We start from the raw sequence: 21,849 nt of genomic DNA on the forward strand, positions 1-21,849 counted from the left end.
AACGACCGGGTTCGGCGAGTGCGCGTCCGTGGAGTGAATCCATGCGCTCGGACTCTTGGGGGGCCACACCAAAATTTCCTCTCCATCTTCGCCTGCTTCTTGTCCAGTTGCGCGTATGCTCGTTCGTTCGGCTACTCCTCTTCCCTCGTTTTTGCCCAGGTCAATGAGGGCCTATAGAGGTATTTTTCTTTCCATTAAATTCCAGGTCCAAAGAAACTGTATTGTACTACAGTATGTTTCTTTTTCCAAGCCCAGCGAGAAACTGTATTGTATTGGCAGCCTAGCGAGAGCAACTGCCATAGCAGCCTAGCGACAGCAACTGGCTGTTAGTTTGCTGTAGCTGCTGCTGCAGCAGCAGCAGCTTGCCGAGCAGGCTATATAAAGTCAGAAGCACCATGCATCCAATTGTACGAAATCCGTAGACTTAATGCAAATGAGCTCAACTCGAGCCCTACTACACCGAGTCAATAGGATTGTTAACTTAGTCATGGGCTCATGGACTCGTCGTTTTGGTGTATGTATAATAACCCCGTCGTCAGCTCTAAATGAAATTGCTGAGCAGCCAAGGATCGATGGCTGCTGGCTATGATAACCAATGCAAGCAACCACTTCCTCACAAAAATAACGAAATCAGCTTACATCATTCGATGCATCCTTTGGGTGCTCATCAAGATCGTTAGACACCAGAGTACCAAACACATTTTAAAGTTGTGTGGGAGCACACAATAAAAAAAAAACACACGTCAATGACGTACAGTTTGCAACGTGCACTATCTTATGTACAATTATAGTTTAATCGTATCGAGTAGAGTAGCTAGGCAGGCGTGCAAGTGCAGCAGCTTCTGTGCCCTTTCCTTCTTCCAATCCAAACGCGGCCAGCCTACTTCCATCTTTTGGATAGGCGGAGAACCCACCCATTGCAACTTGCATAGGCGACGCCGCCATACCAGTATACCTCTGGTCCGCTGCGACCGCCGAAGTGCTCCTCCTTTTTTTCATAACTCTTTATTTATGGACAGAGTTACGAACATATTAAGGTGGATTTAACGGTCAAACTTGTCTACCAAACTCAACATAAATTGCACTCCTTACAATGGTGTGAGCATCCATATTGGAGCGCCTGATTTCATGAACAAAATCAGCTGTGCCAAACTGTACTGTTGTAGCCTTTATCTTCCTGAAGATATGGCCATGAACGGCCATTTCTCCCTCCTTGATTCCTCTTATCACATTAACATTATTCGAGGCTAGCTTGAAGTATTGAACCATGAGGTCACTCGCCAACGCCAGGCCTTCCCTGCACATAATAGCCTCGATGATCTCTGCATTTGAGAATTCACGAATCACCAACGCAGACGCTCCAAGAAAGTTTCCTGCAACGTCCCTAGCAATGGCAGCCGCCACTTTCTTGCTTCAATTCTTCAAAGTGGCTGCATTGATATTGATTTTAACAAGATCCGGTGGTGGAGGGATCCACGAGGTGGGACACCTTGGGATACATCTCACCGACGTCGCCTGCACTGTCTTAATCATCTCTAGGTCAGCTATAAAATTGTTCACAAAACAGTGAGTAGATAAAGGACTCTGAAAAGAGTTCTCGTGGATCGCCTTCCTACGAGAATACCAGATGGCCCAAAGAGTGACCACCATCCTCGTCAGATCCTCATGCTTTAGTGACCTGATAATAGCCGCTAACCATCCCTTAGGCTCAGTCTCCTGAGTTTCACTCATCAGCTATGTAATTTCCTCGCGTTCCAAAGCCCACACGCATTTCGCCGTATTGCACTATATCAATGAGTACTTCCAAGAATCAGGCATACCACAGATCGAATAGGTGCTTTGAGTAGCCATGCTCCTATGGTGCAGTACATCATCTGATGACAAGGAGTGATGAGCAAGTCTCCATAAGAATACATGTATGTTTGATGGTACTTTAACCTGCCATAGTGACTTCCATTCATTTTTCTCGAACCTTAAATATGATCTCCCAGCAATATTCTCTAGCTCGTTCTTTATTTACAACTAACATCTTGTAAGCTAAACGAACTAAGAAAATACCCCTCTTTTCATGGTGCCATGCCCAGAAATCCCCTTATCTCCAAGTGCAGAGGGGTATATTCAGAATAGCCTCAACATCATACGGACAAAAAACAACATGAAGCTTTTGGACGTCTCATGAGACCGTCGTGTGATCTATCAGCTCGCTAACCATCTGCGGAGGATCTGTCAAGTCCATCCTAATGGGGCGAAGATAATTTGCTCCCGGAATCCAATTTATATTCCATAAGTGTGTTGATTCTTCGGTTCCAATCCTCCTAATTAATCCCCGCTCTAGAACTTCCCTGCCATCAAGTATGGATCGCCATATCCGAGAGGGACAAGACCCAGATTAGCATATAAGAAATTCACATTTGGAAGTAAACTGCTTTTAAAATTCACACACTTAACAAGATCTCATTCATGAGAATGCGCCATGCCTTGTTCCGCTGTAACATAAGATTAAATAGCTCAATATCTCTTAAGCCCAAGCTATCCATGCACTTTGGTTTGATCGTCTCATCCTAAGCGACCCAATACGTGCTCCTTTTTCCATCCTTGCTACCCACCAAAAGTTCATCAATAGTACTGATGTGATAGCATAAACCTCTAGAGGCGCATCCCTGCGCAATACGGTATTGATACGCACGGACACAGTCCGACTAAACACGCAGAAAGGGCCCAACCCATAGCCAGGTTCCTGGCCCAGAAAAAAGGATGGAGATGAAGTAGCCCAAGTTCATTCAGCCCAGCAAAGCTAATCCATCATGTTCTCAAAAAAGAAAAAGGCAATCCATCATGCTTGAAAATCTTATTGTGGCGGTGGTGGCTTGAAAGGAACCGGGTTAGAGAAGGGTGAGCGCGGGAGAACAGCAACGGACTTGGCTTACATTGTGGCATCTCAATCTGACGAGTTTCTGAAATTAGCCATGAAGGAACACAAGCCCCCACCTGAAAGGAGTACGCATTGGTCAAGACCAATAGAGGATACACTTAAAATCAATTCTGATGGTGCCTATAATGGAAGCACGAGTGATGGAGGGTGGGGCTATGCGATTAGAGACAGTAGTGGGGAGGTGATTCGTGCTGGTGCTGGCCGTGTGCCATATCTGATGGATGCTTTCCATGCTCAAGTTCTGGCATGCTTGGCTGGGATTAAAGCAGCAGGTGACAGGGGAACGATGAAGGTAGAGGCTGAAACAGATTCACTTATGCTCAAGATGGCGATTGAAGGGAGGGAGTTCTCTCTAGCACCAGCAGGAGGGCTAATCCACGAGATCAAGTCAATTATCTCGAATTGTTTTATGCAATTTTCAGTAGTCTGTAATAAAGCAGCGCATGCTTTGGCAGCGCGTGGGTGTAAGTGTTCTCCAATTGCCGACCTGCATTGGGACGGTGTGCCTGAGGGTACGGAGAACCTGGTAGCCAGCGATATCGCTGAGTCCTTAAGTTAATGGAATCACTATTCCAATAAAAATAATCTTTTTTCCCAAACATGAAGATTTTTTTTATTTCTAATCATTTCCTACAAGAACTAGATGAACATCAAGCGCCTAAGGCTTTACATGTCAATACGAACAAATAATTTTGCAGCAACCTAATCAAATTAATAATGAACAAACATATATGGCGCGCGCGAATTAATTAATTACTAACAAGCTGATCTCACGGCTTTGCCGGCGCCGGGCCCGGCGCGTCGTCCCCGCCGGTGACCCGCTTGAGGAGCGCGAGGGTGACTGCCATGAGGTTCTCGAAGTCCTTGTTCTTGGCGAGGAGCGCGGCCTTGACGGGTGTGTTGGCGGCGCCCTTGCAGCTCTGGTCGCAGTTCCAGGCGTCCTGCTCCGCGGTGTCGAGGAAGAGCTTGACGTCCTTGAGCTTGGCATCGTCGACCCCGCCCTCGGAGTCGTCGAGGTGGGAGAGCGCCTCCTCGATGTCCTCGGCGCACTCGTTCAGGCACTGCCACATCCCGTTGTCCTTCACCACGTCCATCTCCTTGCGCGCGTAGTCGCCCGCCGCCGCGCCCGCGTCGGATGCCGCGCGGATCGCCGCCTCCGCCAGGTCCCGCGGGGTGGCGGCGGCGCCCATCCTGGCCACCGCGTCCTTCTGGAGCGCGCTCACGCACGCCTCCGGGTGCGGCGTCGCGGCGCAGGAACCCTTGAGGTCGGCGCCGGCGCCCGTGCCGAGGGACGCGGAGAGGAAGAGCGCCACGACCACGGCCAGGATGGTGCTGCAGTACCAGCTCATGGCCGATCTCGCCTCCATGGCCGACCAAATGGTGGTTGGATTCAGATGGGTGATCGGAGCGGGCAGGCGAGAAATAGAATGCACGGCTGGCGCGCGGGAGCATAGATATATGCGCGGCGGAGCTAGTTCGACGGAGCGGCCGAGGAGGCCGCGCCACCGTCTCGTAGGCACCTGCGGCCGGGAGCGTTTTGCGAGCCAACATCTGTGCATGGCGTTGGCACGGGCCATGCATGGGGGAGATGGAGCTGCCTGGAGCGACGGTGTCAACTCGATCGCGCCTGGTTTCTGGTAGCCTAGCAGCTAGCAGGCCGGCGTTCAACCCTGTCGGGGGGCCTCGGGGGTGGACGGTATTTCACTTACCGTCCACACCTTGGGTCCCTACAAACCGTCCGATCGGACACGTGCGGCCCTCATTTGCACCTTGACCCGGTCATTTTCTGCCTCGACGCCGGCCTCTGTCGGAGGGCGCTGGCAGTCTCACCGCCGCTCCGTTTTCAGGCGCGGCGGAACGTTTGTTGCTTGGCTTCAAGCACTCGCGCTCGCCCAGTTGACGCCTGATGGCTGACGCTCGTGGAGACCTCATTGGCGACCAACGCGGTGACTGCTTGGTGCCTTGGTCCATGTCGGCATGACCGGCGCGCAGCAGGAAGAGGGATGACAGTTAACTTGCAAGGATGCATGATAAAACCGCAAGCTCTTTGCAATGGTGTCGTTCAACCTGAGGGGCGAGGGTCTTGACGTGCTCACGAACGTGTTCCAGTCCCCGACCGCTCGCGATGTCGTTCGACACTACCGACCTGCCCGGGCGCGCGGCGTCGTCGGCCGTGTCCGCCGGCGCCTCGAGAAAAGCCATATCCGTCGACGCCACTCCGGAGATGCTCCCACGGCCGCGACGTCGGGGGCGTCAGGGACGCATGTCGCGACGCCTCACCGGCAGCCGGCGCGCACGCCGACGATGTCTTGTGGCAGATGAGAAAAGCTTGGACGGTCTTGTGCAGTCGTGGCATCGACGTTCACGTCACGTCGTGGGCGCGGGTGCGGGAGCTGGGCAGGAGCGCCGCGAGCACACGGTGAACCGCACGCGCCGCTCCAGCCATCCGAGAGATGAAGCAGAGGAGGCGTTCATGGAGCCAGAGAGCGGAAGGGTGATTTGAACCGGGGAGCTCCAAAGCAAGCAGGGGGTGACTTGATGACGCTGTTTTCCTTGAGGAACATGAGCTGCCGAGGCACGGCCGCCGGTGCGTCACAGCCCGCCTCGAGCAGGGCCAGGTCGGCCTTGCCCGCGAACACGACCGTGATGTCCATGGCGTCGAGAAAGCTCAGCGACGGCGAGCGAGAAGAGACCGGAACGCGGCGGCGCTCTGGCGTGGCGACTGGCGAGCCCGCGGGTGGGGGATGGACGGTATTTCATTTCCCGTCCACCCCCGGAGGCCACGGAAGCCGTCGGATCGAGAACGAGCGGCACGATCCGAGCCGGCGCAGGCAAGCGGGAGCGTTTCGTGGGCCGATAGGAATCGGCTCGGCCCAGTTTACTTCCGAGGCCCAGAAAATGGATCGCCGCTCGCCGGCACTAGTGGCAGAACAAAAAGCTAAGCTTGCTTAAATTTGAAAGATCTCATGAACTGTTCATCCCATCGGCGTGAAACTCAGGACGCCACTTCTCCTGATGAATGACGAATTCTTGCTCAACTTTTTTATTGAAGTTTCAGTGTGGTATAGCCAAATTTGACTTGAAAAGTTATTTCAGTATTACAACTCTCTGCACTTTTGGATAGACATTGAAATGCATCGGTAACCGTTTCCTTGTTCAAAATGAGATATGTTTTTAAAATTCGCTGGAAGGGTACAATTCATTTGGCGATGACATAAATTGGTCAATCTCTGTTGTGCATGGAACAAGAAACGCAACAACAGTATAAAATACATGTGCCAATGCACCGTGCATACTACACGTCTTCTCAATTTCTCATGCGGTGCGATTATGGACTGAAGCATCGGTGAGGGAGAGGGCGATGGAGCACATCTTGGTGAGGTCCGCGACCTTGTCGACCATCTGCAGCTCGGCGCCGCCCTCTATCCTGTGGCAGTCATCCATGCACGTCTCGCCGTCCGTCTTCGCCGCCGACAGCCACGTGCTGACGCCGGACTCGTCTTTGCCCTGCTCCACCGCCGCCTTGGAGCGCTGCAGCTCGGCCACCGCCGCCTGGAACTTGCCCACGCACTCCTCCAGGCACTCGGGCGGCATCCCGCCGGGCATGCTCTCCAGGCCCTTCACGAACGCCACCGTCTCCGCGCCGCACTGCGCCGCCAGCGACAGCGACAGCTCCGCGATCCCAGGCAGGCCGCCGTTCAAGGCCGCCGCCTTCATCTCCGGGTTCGCCGACGACAGGGCCTTCACGCAGAACTCCGGGTGCTTCGTGTGCTGCTGGCACGCAGCCTCCACGGTGATCGTGGCGGCGGTGCGCCGGAGGGAGGAGGCCGACACGGCGAGGAGGAGGACGAGGACACGAACGGAAGCGGCGGCCATGTTGTTGATCGATCCGCGCGAGCGATGGGAAAAGCTAGCGAAACAATCCTTGTCTTGTCTCGTGGAGCATTCCATTCGAGGTGTTCTCTTGTAGCGTACGTGAGGCCAAGAGGTTTGCGGCCCGGATTGCACGGCGAGCCCGAGCGTACGGACGAAGGACACGGCGAGCTGTCAACGCAAACGGTTCCAACTTTGACCGGCTAAATTTACTCTGTTGGTGAACTGTTAGGTTTGGTATGGCCCAATGGCTTCAAATGAAGGTCTAATTAAACTGGAGATACATATAGCCGTTCGTGTGTCGTGAACATGTGATGACAGGTTCTAATAAGTTCGTTTCAAATTCAAAATTTTGGCCGTTTGCCATATGTTGCTTTTAGCCTGCAGATCTTTATACCCTCTCTGCAAGAATTGCTATTGAAAATTGCATGATCATTGTTGAAGTGAAATATCCTACAAGTTTTGTAAGCCATGGACATATGCGGCACTTATTTGTGACAGAAGTATTTCGTTGCTATGTATAACGGGATACTGTTTGAAAAGGGATCCAATCATAAATAAACGCGGTGGCTCTCTTGCGCATTTGAGAAAAGTTTGGAAAAAAAATCACATACGTGGTCAAAGGGCACACAATGAAATTTGTATCATATGATAATCATGTACATGATAGAGAGGCAGAACACATGATTGGGGGGGGCACCCGCGTCCAACCCTAGCACCCCCGCATCTAGCCTCGTCGGTCGCCGCCGCCGCTGCTACCTGGCGGCTGCACCACGTCCTCCCTCCTCCCCCCTCTCTTCCCTCCTTTCGCCCCACCTCGACAGCAAAACCCGGTCCCATTCCCTACCAACTCGGGTTGACGCCAGCCGCCAGATGTCGGATCCGCTCCTCTCACGGCCGGATTTGCCATCTCCACTACAGGATCTACGCGCTGGGCTGTTTTTTGCAGCTTCTTGCCACTGCCTGCTTGCATCGGTTGTCTACTGGCGCTCTCGGCACGCCAAGGCCCCGCCGCCCCCTCCACGGTCGCGTGCAGGTCGGTGAAGGGGTCGGCCCCTTTCCACCAGCAAGGACTACCAGGGGCTGGCCCGTCCTTGGTGCTCCCACGTGGTGCCCGCTGGTAGGGGTCGTGCCCTCCGCTGCCACCGCCGCCGGGCCTCGCATGATGACAGGCCCGCCGTGGAGCCTTGGATCCGCCTCTACTCTCGTGGAGGTCGCCATATGTGCCTCCATGTGCTCCGTGGTCGGTCCGCTCTTCGTCGGCTGCGGCTACATATGGCTATTGTGTGACGACAGCCCTTGAAGGTGTTGACGGTGTGCTATGTGGATTGGGGGCAAGGCGAAAGCCATTGCTTGCTTGCGAGCAGATAACGGCGACGCCCTCGGGCACCGTTTACCTTCCTGGAAGCGTCAATCTACTGCCCCCTCCCTTCTCATGTGTCTTGTGAGCTTCCTGGGTGAAAACCTTGATGGCGGCGCCTATGGCGTTGCATCGCTCCTTGGAGGCGTCGTTTTGGAAGCTCAAGCTAGTTGTCGGTTCATGGTGCCTTCCCCTCTACCTCAGGTGCTACCCGTGCCACCGCTCTCGTGGGATCGCAGTCCCCATTTGTCTTGGAACACCGGTTATCATCTTGGCAGCGGCGGTGGTTGTCGTCAACTCATCTCAGGGAGTTTCTTCTTCTGTGCCTACCTTTACGTTTGAGTTGCCCATTGTCGCCTTGGTTGTTTGGAGTGTTGCAGTCTGGTGGATGCTTTGCCGCTCCATCGAGATCGATGGTGCTTACTCCGGGCAGATGCTTCGCTACTCGGGTTGTGGTTGTTGTTGGGTGGATGCTTTGCCACCATTCTATGTTTGGGCGGATGCTTTGCCGCTGTATGCTTAGGCGGATGCTTTGCCGCTATGGTTGTGGTGCTTGGGTGGATGATTTGCCACCTCTGTTGTATGTTGGTATCTTTAGGCAATCTTGTCGACGATGTATCTATGTTTTGCAAGTCCAGATGTTTAGGTCGTCTTCGGGTAGGCTGGGTTGGTGGGTTCCTTTCCCTTTCTTGCTGCTCTGGCTCATGTTGTGTTAGGTTGCTTGCCACGGTGGTGTTATAACTTTGTGCTACGAGGGTTCTCTTATAGTTATGTCGCTGTAATTCTCTTTCTCTTAATGAAAAATGTGCTAAAGCACTGTCGCTAAAAAAAATCATGTACAGGACATAAGCTTCTTTCACCGGAGGGACTGAAGGAGTACCAAATTTATTCAGTTTACTTTCTCTCTCTCTCTCTCTCTCTCTCTCTCTCTCTCTCTCTCTCTCTCTCTCTCAGCTTCCTCCTACACTTGTTGATATCTAAGGTCATGAAGCCCGTTTGAGACTAAAAGAAAAGACAACGGAGTTGAATCCTTCATAATTTGCTTATTGTGTGCAAGCACACATGGAGTGTTGCAAAGATGATGAGCTTTTATTTGTACTCTTTCTTTGTCTTCAGGATATCATAAATCCAGTTTTTTCCATACAGTGAGATATGTACATGCCTCAGGAACAACAAAGGGTTAATCAATCAGTTCGCTCAGGAACTATTTATTTCATGTCAAATGACACAATGCCAAAGTTACAACATTGTATCTCCAAAAGTATAGCGAGTTAATCTCAAGTGGAGGTCGGCGCCGGTGCCGGCGTGACGCCCCCGTCCTTGCCCTCCGGCGCCACCAGCTTGGACAGCGCCTTGTCGCACCAGTCCGGGTGCGCCGTGAACTGGCACGTCTCCTTGACGTTGACCGTGGCGGCGGCGCCCCACAGGGAGACGGACACGGCGAGGACGACGACGAGGCCGCGAAGACAAGCGGCAGCACCAGGGCCAGCCATTGTCGATCCCGTGCGAGCTTGCAGCAATGGCGTGCGGCGAGAGGGAGTTATTCCTGAATCGTTTCACGGAGCAGGAGGTGGCCGGTGCTCTCTTCGTCTCTCTTGTAGCGTGAGGCCGAGAGGATTTGCAGCGGCATGCGTGGTCGTGTCAGCTTGTGGAGGACGAGCCAAGCGTACGGACGGCGTCCCTCTCACGAGGTCAACGAGATGTTTTCCACTTTGACCCGGGAATAATTTTGTTACTACATTGTTGGTGAATCATTTACTGGTTGCATAACGTGTCAACAATCAGGTTCATCGTGCAATCGAATTGAGAGAGACGTGAGTGTCAGCGAGAAAGAAAAATTGCACAATGAAAAAGAATTGGATTAACCACAACTGAGTTTTGTACAATAATTCACAGGTCATTTGATGTAGTACATACACTATTGTCATCGTCGTCCTTCTGAAGCTGTTCCAACAACGATTCCATTGTACTTATATAACTAGGCATGTAATGCTCTTTAATCATATTCGGCGCGAGCCTTATTTTCCCATACAAATCTCTTGGAGTTTCGTAAATTTCGATGATCTCACTGCTGCTGGTGCCATCACCAGGATTTGAGTCCGGCGGGGCCAGTGCAACCATGTGGATGATCCTCCCAGGAGGGAAAAATTGGCGTGAACAACTGGCAGAAATCAGTTCTTTCTGTTTATCGTTTCGGGCGCCATTCTGATTCAGAGCTTCTTTTCCTTCATATGGTGGCGAGGATGGCTGTTGAGTGTCCAGTGATCCACTGGTATCTGAATCTTCTTGTGATGTGAAGCCTGAACCAGCAGAACTGACACAGGTAACATCTTCTTTGTTAACTAGTGCCAGCCCTTCTTCAGAAGTAACAACTTGTTGACCGCTGCAGTCGATGCTGTGTCCATTTGCTGCAGACTGTATGACATCTGCCGCATCTTTGAGCAAAGGCTGCATGGCAAAAGGAACAGCTTCTCAAAAATCATAATTCTGGTTTCAAATGAGAGAAAAGAACATATAACCGCCTTTATTTATTCTATAGCATCTCAAACTATAGCAAAGTACCACTATCACTAATTTGATCAGAAAACTCAGCTCCTTCTGAAAATATTGGTTGGTAGGTTCAGCTAAAGCTAATATTCACATTAGTTTGGCTGCCTCGGTGAAAAGGGGCATCCAATGAAACTCAGAAATAAGCAGAAATGCACTTGGCAGAAATGAGAATTTTGCATTGTCAATGAAAGGATAATAATTAGAACCAATATGCACGAGCTACTAAATACTAGACATAAGAGTTGCAGGCCCACAGTTGCTAGTGGACTACTGGCATTAGTAGTGATTGGGACTGCGCACCAGAAAGACTCAGCGGATCTCAACTGCTGTTAGTACATTAAAAACCCTGAGTGATTAATCTGATATTTGTGCGGGACTCAAGACGTGTCTTAAACAGCTTTATTTCAAAATAGAAAAAAGATAGAGATGTCATTGTGTTAACGACTTGGTGGTTCCAGTACCGATAGCAGCCATAAAAAGTTCATGGGTGGGTAGAAGCTGGAGATTTTCAGGGACTTTACCTCAGAAATATTAGAGTCATGATCTGCAATCTTCCCCGTTGAATGAGAGATGGAAAGCATATGGGACTTGACGAAGGCGACACCCTGACTTATATTGGCAAATAAACCGTGGTGAAAGTGGTCCTGAACATCATCCAGCTTTGATGATACCATTACCTACAGTAGAGAAATAAGAGGTCCATTGTAAAGCTAAAACATATTGTGGCATCAGATGATCAGAGCACAAGTAAGATATGTCTTGCCATTTCTTGAAAAAGGAAAGTTCAGTGAGAAATAAGAGGTCCATTGTAAAGCTAAAACATATTGTGGCATCAGATGATCAGAGCACAAGTAAGGTATGTCTTGCCATTTCTTGAAAAAAGAAAGTTCAGTGAGGAGTAATATGTAGTATATTAATACTTTTACTCGTCGACTACTAAAGGAGTCTGTGTCAGCCAAAGTCCAGTTACATTGTATAAGCTGCTGCAAAGAGTTGCCATCAGGGTACCTCAGATCGCAGGCTCTCAGTAGAAACTTTTGAAAACGCTGGCACAACATCATTTCTATTGACAAGAGAAGTGATGAAATCTTTGCCCGACTCCGCCAGCTCCCATGTCATACAGGCAGCTAAATAACACAAAAGGTACTTTAGAATTCTGGAAATCATTTCCTACGAAGGAAATATGCTTCAGTCACTTCTCAGTACAGATAGCATACATCTCACAGTCAAATGTAGTTTTATTAATGCTGCACTCAGCGATGGCATTACACAAAAGTCTTTATTATGTCCTCTACTTTACAATCATGGTTAACTGATGCAAATTCAGGAATAAAAAATTCCGCAAAATAGTTAGCATGGATGAGAATCTTGTGTAGTGACTTACTTTACAGCCATTCAAACAGAGAGACTAATGAAAGAGACTAAGTGACCAACTAGCCAACTTGAAACACAAAACCAATGGGGCATCTGAATGCCAGACAATATCTCCAAATGCCAGCACAAGGGCTTAGGAGTTGGACTACCAATAAAACAGAAAGCAAGAACTTTCACATCTATGTTCAAAAATCAACAAAACTGAAAGTATGTACATTTCACTTACGAGGAGCAAATGCCAAACAACTGCAGGATGAGAACTCATAATGCTCACGGAGAATATATGTCAGAATTGCTCCAATGCCAGCTCCCATTGAATGTCCAATGACCTAGTACAAAGGGTAGAAATAGGTAGTGAGATCTAATATAATTATAGACTCTAACCACACTACCTATTAAATACAAGATTATTGTATGTGCACAGCACTAATGCTAGCCTTATGCAGCAGCTTGAAGCAGAGCACCAGATCAACTCAAAAGCTTAAGAGGTACAAGCCCTAACCACATTATCAAGCACCTTTATAAATCTCTACCGAAAGCATACCAACATAGGTAGAAATTAAGCAGGCCATCCTTCAATTTAAAATTTCCACACAAACTAACCAATGCAAGTGCAAGTTTCCATTTTTTTCAGCCAGTACATAGATGATATGAAATGCATAAGTATAAAGCAGTGCTACCTCTTGACAACAAGAAGGCCTTGACACTAATAACTTAACTATTCATACGCGCATCAATCACCAAAGCTAGCAGTTGCAAAATCAGCACTTTTAACGATAAGCAGAGTACACAAATTGAAGGGAATGTGTATTCAGATACAATAAACTGCAGCAGGATGGATATCTATGCATTTCATTCAGACGCAAAGAATTAGTAATAATTACCTTTATTTGGTACCCAGGAAATTCTTGTATTTTGTTATGAAGATGGGGAATAGCTAGTCTTGCAATCCAACGAGCTCCAGCAAGCATCCCACAGTGTGCATATCCTAAAACTACGTTGCTGATCTGCCCTTCACTTAGAATTATATGGTGAAAGGGTACTTCAGCAGCAGTTGCTGCAGTCAGGCGCTCTTTAGTACTGATAGCACCCCGAATGAAGAGCAGAAAGCACTTGGTCCTTTTGTCACACACAAGTGCGAAAGAAGGCTGCATGAGCTGCATTGAGCAATGAACCAAGAATAAGACACTTTCTAACTACATATGTGAGTGGACATTAATTCTGATTTATAACCTTAAGCACAAGTTAACGTCAGTGATACTTACTCACCCTCGACCTAGTCTTGTGAATCAGAATGTCTTCTTGTTTGTACCCACCAAACTTCAGAAATGCTGAAAAAGATTTCTTTGAGAAGAACATGCAAAGCTTCAAGTACTCAAGGAGTGAAGATACTTCAGCATGCGCCTGATGGCCTTTAAGTTGACGGCAATCATTTCCACCATACTCATGCTGCAAATTACCCTGAAGTGGCACAGTCAAGAAACTAAGTTACCATGTTTTTTTCATCCATTGCCTATGTGTAAACTATGTACAAGAGAGCAATACAAAAGCAAACTGGTAATATTATGCAGAGTCGATCCACTTTCAGCAAGCATTGTATTACAGCCTCATTTTAAAAATAAAAAGATAATGCAGATGTAAGTCAACTTATTTAGCTGATTTTCGATCATGGATAAACAGTTCGTTTACTCTTTATGACACGACTTGGCATGGCACAAAGACATAGGGCTAACTATGTTGATCATAATGTGGAAATATCACCTAATTCGATAATATTCATGCAACCATAACCAAATAACGAGATCCATTTAAAAGGTGAATGGATCTGTCATGGAAATGACTGAAAGTGTATCGTGCATCCCCAACATGTGTGCTTCCATTTTATCTCAAATAGAATGGCACCATTTGCTATATGCCTTCAATATTATGATCACCATTCTGAACTTATATTACTCAGATAACAGACAAATCAGATCTTGTAGATCAAACTTCTAACCATATATGCAAGACCGATCTTAACTCGAGCTCAAGTTCTGAACACGTCATTATGACCGGGACACCGCAAGTGCCAGGATCCTAGTGCAGTAACCGTATCCAGGCAAGCAACTGACCAATAATTCAAATAAAAACCATATTACCCAAAAGTAAAGAAAACTCAAACCTGTCTTCCAAGTCAATGCAAGTCAAACCGTAAAATAGTCAGAAGCTCAGCCTTTACACAAACACTTTCAGCAAGTGGATAAATGGAAACACTCTACTGAAACTCTGAAAGCAACTGGCCAATAGCTTCTGCACTGGAGCCAACAGGACTCCATTTCACCAAATGCAGCAGTTAATTGCAGTCACTATTTGAGCTTTGTGATCACTCAGTTTTGAAATCCGTTGATCAAATCATGCTTTGATCCAATCAATAGTAAAGCAGAGCGAAGGAAAACTGAACACGCGCAGAAGAAGCAGAGAACACGACACACTCAGATACAGAGTGAAGAGTGAACGAGAGCAAATGGAGAAGTCTCGCTCACCTGACGCTTCATGTGGCGCTTGATCCCGAAGGCGAGGCCGTGCAGGCCCCATCGCCCGACAGTGAGCTCCCACGCGCGCCGCGCCGTGCGCGCGGCCACCGCGGCCGCCTCGCAGCAGGTCACGGGCTCCCTGTGCGGCCACGGCTCATCCTCGCTGTCACTCCCCGCCTCCCTCCCCCGGGCGGCCCTGGACCCAGACAGCAGCGGCGACGTCTCGTTCTCCTCTCTCCCCCTCTCGGCCTCCGTCGCCGGCTGCGGCCGGCAGGTCAGGAGCAGGTACAGCAGGAGCGCGCCGCCCGAAGCGGCGCACGCCGCAGCAGCAGCGACGACGGCGGGCATCGGAGGAGCCCAAGAGGGCGGGGGCGCCTCGGGATTCGCGGCGGGCGGGGAGGATGTGGGAAGATTTGGGCGATCGCGAGAGAGGCGTTGAAGTAGAAGTGCCGACGAAGAGGGAGAATGGCGAGTGGATTAGTGCACACTTTTATTTTGCAAGGGGCCGATTTGTAAAATCTGCAAGTTGCAAGTGAGCCAGGTAGGCTTGTTTTGTCAGCAATGATTTTGGTAAAAAAAAAAAATCGATCGGTTTCCTGAGGGTGAGGTGATTTGTACTCCCTCCGTCCCAATTTTAAATTTTAAATGCACTTATCGAATTCAAAAATTTTCCCACAATAAACGCACCAATAGGTACAACTAGTAGTACTGAGGACACCAGCTTGTCCAGGGTTGGGAATATATCCTCAGTATCTGTAAGGAAGGAGGAAGACAGACTCCTACTAGGATCTCTGTAATCCTACCAGAACTTGTACCATGTAATCCTACTAGAACTTCTCCTTGTAACCGACTAGTAATCGCGCCCCCTTTAGTATATAAAGGAGGACAGGGGTCCTTAGATTGGGCAGATAGAGAACCATAATAGAGGATGAAATCATCAATACCAAATAACACCCAAGCACTGACGCAATATACAACATCCCAAACCAGACGTGTGGTATCATGCTACTTTATCTGTATTAATCTGTATCTTGTGTTCTCACTTTTACCTTTGAGTTTCATGTTCAACGATCCCTACCAACCAATCTACTACCTCAGGATACCTCTTGATAGCTTGTCAGGTATAAAACACCAACATAGAGAGATAAAAAAGAGATGTCACTACCTAGAAGCATGGAACACTCTGGACTATGGGACGCACCAATGCTCAGCTCATTTCTGGACGCGTTGCACAGTATATGTGGGCCCATGGTTGCGTTCCATAGGGTACCGATGGTTACTGCTATCTCCAAAGATGTCTATTACCTTCAAATAGGAGCAATAATGGTCTTTTGCTATCAATACTAAGTTTGCACTTTAAATCCTAAAATGTACTTATACCGGGACGGAGGGAGTACGTGTTCATGAAATGCGACAAGGTGTTGATAGCAAGGTTTCAAAAGTCGAGATGGGCCGCTCGATGTGGTCCGGTCGTAATTATCTACGCAACAGTGACTGGATGTAATAGTTTTTATGTTTCCAAAACAAATTTGTTGGAGTTCATATGGCTCCTTGCAAAAAGCCTCGTTGACCTCAATCAACATTCAAAGCTTTTGAAATGTTAAACACAGGTGAACTACTCGGACCAAAAAGTAAGGGGTAGCGAATTTGTTGTACCAGTTAAACTATTAATATGTTCTAAATATCGAGCTAAACTTTTGCTTATCTGGACGTATTTTAAATTCTGTAGAAAATTTGAAGTGCCAACAATGGCTCCGTAGCAATTTTTATTTTAGCCAATTTTATTCTGAATAATAAATACACCTAAAACTATTTTTTGTTTACAAAATACTATTTTTATCATGTTAACTATTCCCTCCGTTCCAAATTATAAGTCATTTTATCTTTCTCGGAGGATCAAAGCATATCAAGTTTAACCAAATTTATACAATAAAGTACTAATTAGTTTCTTCATTAAATATATTTTCATAATATATCTATTAGGTGCCATAAACTTTTGTGATCCTCTCTATAATTTTGGTCAAACATAAAATGGTTTGACTCTCCAAAAAAGTTGGAATGACTTATAACTTAGAACGGGGGAGTATGTTTTTCTAACATAAATTTTAGCACAATCAACTTAAGGGTCGTGCCATAACCAAAAGATTTTTTAAAAAAAAATTTAGTTCCTCATGTACTATTATTAAAAATTTAGAATAAAAGTGCTAAGCCCCTGTTTGGTTCCTTTAATCCATGAACTAAACTTTAGTTCCTTTAATCCATGAACTAAACTTTAGTTCTTTTAATCCATGAACTAAACTTTAGTTCCTACCTTGTTTGGTTCTATGAACTAAAGTCCATTAATGCAGTTGAACAAAGATATTTTTACCCATGTTAAGACCATCTATTCTGGCTTGTCAAACACCCCTGTGTTGTACTGTCGTGCCCTACCAGTCGTGCTGTACTGGGTGTGTCCCCGACGTCGACATACATGCCTCCATGGATCCGGTCGCGGATCCTTCATCGCCGCCACGGCCGCCCGCGTGGTCGCCGGAGCTATCGCCGAAGGCGGGGTGAGGGGAACCTGCGGCTGCGGTGGAGGAGCTGGAGACGGCGGCGGTGCGGCTGCGGGAGGGGGGAGAAGGAGGCCGCGGAGGAGGCGGTACGCGGGCTGCGGCAGGAGCTCGACACGGAGGGAGTGCCAGGCGGGAGGCGGCGGGAGGGAGGTCGGTGGGCTGGCGGCGGGGGCGGCGGACAGGAGGGAGGCCGGCGGCGGTAGCAGCGGGGAGGGGAGCGAGCGAGGGGATGGCGGTGGAGGGAGGGTTCGGGATGGGTGGGATGGGCAATAAATGAGGGGTAGGGGGATCTTCCAGAGCTTTTAGTCCACTTTAGTCCACCCCTGGATACCCCTGGATTAGAGGATTAAAGAATTTAGTTCACATTTTAATCTACCTATTCGGCACTTTAGAAACTAAAAGAGGCTAGAATGGGTGAAGTTTAGTCCAGGTAACAAACATGCCCTAAATAAAAAGTCTCCGGAACAACTTGCAACTCCCAAATCTGAAGTGCCGATGCGCACGTTTTTTGAAAACGACCTCGTGCAAATCCGTAATTGGAACCCACAGCTTCGACTTGCTCTGAATACTTATCGCATGTGGGCAGCTGGTGGGTCCGGGAGGACAGCGTGGCTCACTTTTTTTTTTGAGGGGGACAGCGTGGCTCACATGGCTGTCTATTGGTCAAATCGACATGAATCAGGGAGAGCAATAGGCCGGGCACAATGATTAGCCGAAAAAAAAAACTCCCCTCCAACATCTCCCCCCGCACACACAGACCGATTTGTGGGACCATGCTCTATGGGGCCAGGATGGCCGCTGGTGGGTAGCTGGGCCGACATCATATGATTTTAGCACAGTAAACCGTAAACGCATGCAGCCCACTTGGGCTGGACTGGCTGTGCGTGGGCAGGGAAGAAGGAAGACCACCACCGCCCGTCGTGTAGGCCGGCAAGATTTAGGCCTGTTTGTTTCAGCTCGGGTCAGCGGCTTGTGGCAGCCAGGAGCTGGAAAGCTGAAAACAGTCCAGCTGTTAGGTTGACTTTTGGAAAGTTAGAAAGCTAGTTTCTGAGGAAACGAAATGAAAGTTGGAAAGCTGGTTGAGAGGAGCTTTTCCTGATTTTTGGTGTTCTGAGAAGATACAAATTTATTACAAAAGTCAATAGCAAAAGATCAGCAACAAAAAGGTAGCTTTCAGAAGCAGAAGTTCAGACAAACAGGATCTAACGCGACTCATGATGTGTGGGCCTATTTGCAGTGGGCCGCATCCAAAATGATTTTGGAGCAGGTACGATTTTTTTGGTGTTTTTTTAGAAAAAGCAGCTATGAACTTCACTCGGATTCTGTGTTTGTGTTGCTTTGCTTGGTAGCAGAGGGATTTTAAGATTCGATTGGTTGGTTCCAATTCTTGCCGAGCCAATTCGTCAGCTATTTTTTAGTTGCCTCACACCTGCTGGTTCATGCAGCCGGCGAACAATTGGGTGCTTAAACGAATCCAAAACGTACGTTGCTTTGTTTGGGAATGAAGAAGAATTCCAACAGAACCACGCGGACAGGTTGAAAATCTGAGCGCCAAGTGAATGAAGAGCATAGCTTGTTCGTCCCAGACTCCCATTGCAATCTGATGATCTGTGCACCCACCAAACCAGGATTTAATATCCGGACTGTCATCACCGCCGATGGATACCACATCATCGGCGAAAGCCGATACCAGAAGGGCACGATGACTTTTGCTCGGCTTTGCTGGCAACCTAAAACCTTGGACGCTCACAGGCTCGCAGCACCAGGACAAGTGTAGTCCGGTCCCGGCCGGTCATCGCAGCTCTGCGTACGTTCTGTAGAAGCTGGATCGATCACTCAAATAGCAGTGCAGACACGATGTTCATGTTGGCAGCGCGTATCATATGGGCTCGTGACGTCTCTTTTTTTTCCAACCCTGTCACAACTTTTTGCTTTGAGTCAATCTCACTCGAAACAGGGAAAAGAAAAAAAACAAAACAAAACAAAACAAAAAAACGCACGTACGGTACGGTGAGTAGCTCGAGATGGAGAAAAAGGTCTCTGACGTGTGGGGTCCATCCCTCATCGCCTGCCTTTGCTTCTTCCTCGATCTCGATGACCGTGAAGAGCGAAATGTGTTGGCTCCCTCCGTTCCGTTGCGCTGCCTTTTCCTCCATTTCGGAACCGTCGCCCCCGCAATCCCCGCAACCCAACCTACCGATCTCCCCCCAAACCCAGAAGCGAAGCTTGTCATGTTCTCCTTGTCACCCAACTGCCCCGAGTCGAGGCCGCACCCACACGATCGCCAGTCGCCACCCCCGACTCCACCCAACCCCGATCCTTGCTGCGTCATGGTCACCGCCACCCACGGCGCGCGTACGTGACGTGCGCACGTGCATGCGCTCGCCCGCTATTACTAGCGCGCCGTGGCCGTGCCACCGGGCACCAGGCTTCACTGCTGGGAGTCGAGGAGGGAGTCCTACCGCGTGCATGGCCGCCATCGTCGTCGTCCGCCCATCGAGGATCGTCGTCTAGTTCTTTGACGCGGCCGCTTTCGGTTGGAGCAGCGGATCGGTCGAGCCCCGGCGGCGGGCGAGCCGGGCGATCGACCAATGGCGGGCGCGATAGGCGCGGGGCGGGAGCGGGGCTCGGACGCCGCCGCGGCGGCGGCGGCCAAGGCGCAGGCGGCGCGGGAGGTGTGCGCGGCGTCGGCGGCCTTCGCGTCCTGCCCGCACCGCCGCCGTTCGCCGCGCGGCGCCGGCAGCAGGCCGCACTTCGTCGACTGGTACCTCGTCCTCGCCGTGAGTAGCGCCGCCGTTCGATCCCTCCCCATCCTCCGATTCATGCCGCTCCCTTTCATGGTGACAAATGAATGGCTCGCCCTCGCGCGGCATTGGCGTGCAGATCGGCGAAGCCGCGTCGGAGGACGCCGTGCGGCGGCGGTACCGGCAGCTCGGTAAGGCACGCGGCGGCGGCGCCGCCATGGCACCAAACTAATCGAGGTTCGCTTCGTCACGCGATCGCAGATGGATATGATTGACTAACGATCCGTTTTTGTTCTGTGATTTCTGGACGCATGCAGCGCTGCAGCTGCACCCGGACAAGAACAGGCACCCCAAAGCGGAGGTCGCGTTCAAGATCGTCTCCGAGGTGATGCTGCATTCTTCTCCATTTCTAAATTCTTCGTGCATCGGGTGGGTCGGGTGCCCTTCTCAATCCTCGTGATGCTTTCGCTCGCCTGCTTTATTTCGAATCTCCCCGCCTTTCCGCTGCCGTCTCGAGCCTGCCTTCCCATCAACCAGTAGCATTTTAAAAATCAAGCAAACTCAGATGCATATGCATGACTCCATCAGCAGCAGTTCATCAGTGAGCTGCTGTTGTCTGTTACGATCGATCCGATTCTCCTGGGAGAAAAAAAAAATACTAGCAGCGTGTTTCCAACCTGGTGTTGGTTTCGATCGAGGGATGCATGCGTTGGATTCGGATGGATTCGATTCATCTCCATACAGCTCATGCTTGGCGACGGGCGTTAATGGAGTCCGTCGCAGTGCCCGTGCCGCCAGGGCAGTACGTGGCGACGCCACCGGCTGGCGTACGCGTGCAGGCGCTTCGAATCCGAGCTCACGCACGCGCCCTTGTCAATACCACCAGCATTTACTACAAGCATGGAGGGGGAGTAATTAATGATTAATTAATTGATTGATCTGACGCGCCGCGTGTGTAGCTCACGGTTGCATGCATGCATGCAGGCGCACGCGTGCCTGACGGACAAGGCGCGCCGGCGGGCCTACGACGCGGAGCGGCGCGCCAGCTTCTGCGCCGCGTGCCACGACCGCCACGCCACCAGGTCGTCGGCCGCCGCCGGCGGCAGGCTCCGCGCCACGACCGAGAAGCAGACGACAGCGGCGGCCGGTGCGGCGGCCAGGAGCAAGCAGCCTCGCGCCGCCCCGGCGGCACAGGCGCTGCGGGAGGTGCAGAACCGGATGCGGGACGAGTGCCGGGTCATCGACGGCTGTCTGCGGGCCAACAACGCCGCGGCGTGCGCGCGCCGCCGCCAGTCGTTCCCGCTCTTCGACCCCTCCGACCGGCGCAGCTTCCCCGACTACCCGCACGTCCGCCCGCCGCCGTTCGGCAACGCGGAGTTCTGGCGCTTCGAGGAGCGTCTCGGGCGCGCGGACCAGAACCAGAGGTGGTGCAGAGGCGGAGGCGGAGGCGAGTCGCCGGTGTACCAGATCAGGACGGCGGCGGCAGAGTGCACTGATAGAACCAAACGTGCATGGTGAACTTAGCTTCGGCATAAGCGCAGATTTTTTTTTCTCCTTTTGTTTCCTTCTTTTCCATCTCGAAAAGGAAGTGCTCAGATTTTACATTCGGATACATTGTATTTTCCTCGAACTTGTTTAGAACAGAATTGCTGAACATACATGAAAAGCATTATTACGACGAAAGGATCTAAACACAATGTCAAAATCTCAAATCCGGATTCAGTTGTTGAGATGAAAAACCTTTTGTGAAAAAGAAAATTCCTTTGGTGCCATCAAAAGCTATTCTCTTCCCGCCATAAGTATGAAGGTAAAATCGTAAAGAGAGGTTCCTTGTACGCCATCGTTTCAAATTGCAGGTAATTTTAATTTTATAGATACATGATATACATTTTATGTACATTGCAATGTATCTAAAAAATCAAAATAACTTATAATTTATAATTTAAAA

The 21,849-nt window shown here is 49.8% G+C and overlaps 4 protein-coding genes across 4 annotated transcripts; 1 reads left to right on the top strand and 3 right to left on the bottom strand.

Annotated features, from left to right (window-relative positions):
* Positions 1-3,563: 3,563 nt before the first annotated feature.
* Positions 3,564-4,299, bottom strand: LOC117836699 (uncharacterized). Its single transcript, XM_034716172.2, has one exon. It carries the CDS (start codon positions 4,297-4,299, stop codon positions 3,703-3,705), a length of 597 nt encoding a protein of 198 aa, XP_034572063.1. The 3' UTR covers positions 3,564-3,702.
* A 1,916-nt stretch (positions 4,300-6,215) lies between these two features.
* On the bottom strand, positions 6,216-6,808 carry LOC117836396 (uncharacterized). Its single transcript, XM_034715808.2, has one exon. The coding sequence runs from the start codon at positions 6,806-6,808 to the stop codon at positions 6,248-6,250; it is 561 nt and encodes a 186-aa protein (XP_034571699.1). The 3' UTR covers positions 6,216-6,247.
* A 3,195-nt stretch (positions 6,809-10,003) lies between these two features.
* On the bottom strand, positions 10,004-15,060 carry LOC117840637 (uncharacterized). Its single transcript, XM_034721152.1, has 7 exons — positions 14,612-15,060; positions 13,359-13,550; positions 12,974-13,246; positions 12,316-12,418; positions 11,724-11,842; positions 11,237-11,392; positions 10,004-10,613 (listed from the first exon to the last, which is right to left on the bottom strand). Exons 1-7 carry the CDS (start codon positions 14,948-14,950, stop codon positions 10,056-10,058), a joined length of 1,740 nt encoding a protein of 579 aa, XP_034577043.1. The 5' UTR covers positions 14,951-15,060; the 3' UTR covers positions 10,004-10,055.
* Positions 15,061-19,212: 4,152 nt separating this feature from the next.
* LOC117838203 (uncharacterized) lies at positions 19,213-21,811 on the top strand. The gene is made up of 4 exons (XM_034718138.2): positions 19,213-19,937; positions 20,041-20,092; positions 20,219-20,286; positions 20,886-21,811. Exons 1-4 carry the CDS (start codon positions 19,749-19,751, stop codon positions 21,417-21,419), a joined length of 843 nt encoding a protein of 280 aa, XP_034574029.2. The 5' UTR covers positions 19,213-19,748; the 3' UTR covers positions 21,420-21,811.
* Positions 21,812-21,849: the final 38 nt, after the last annotated feature.

Source organism: Setaria viridis, chromosome 9, assembly GCF_005286985.2.
Source record: "Setaria viridis chromosome 9, Setaria_viridis_v4.0, whole genome shotgun sequence".
In the NCBI taxonomy this organism is placed as follows: Eukaryota; Viridiplantae; Streptophyta; class Magnoliopsida; order Poales; family Poaceae; genus Setaria; species Setaria viridis.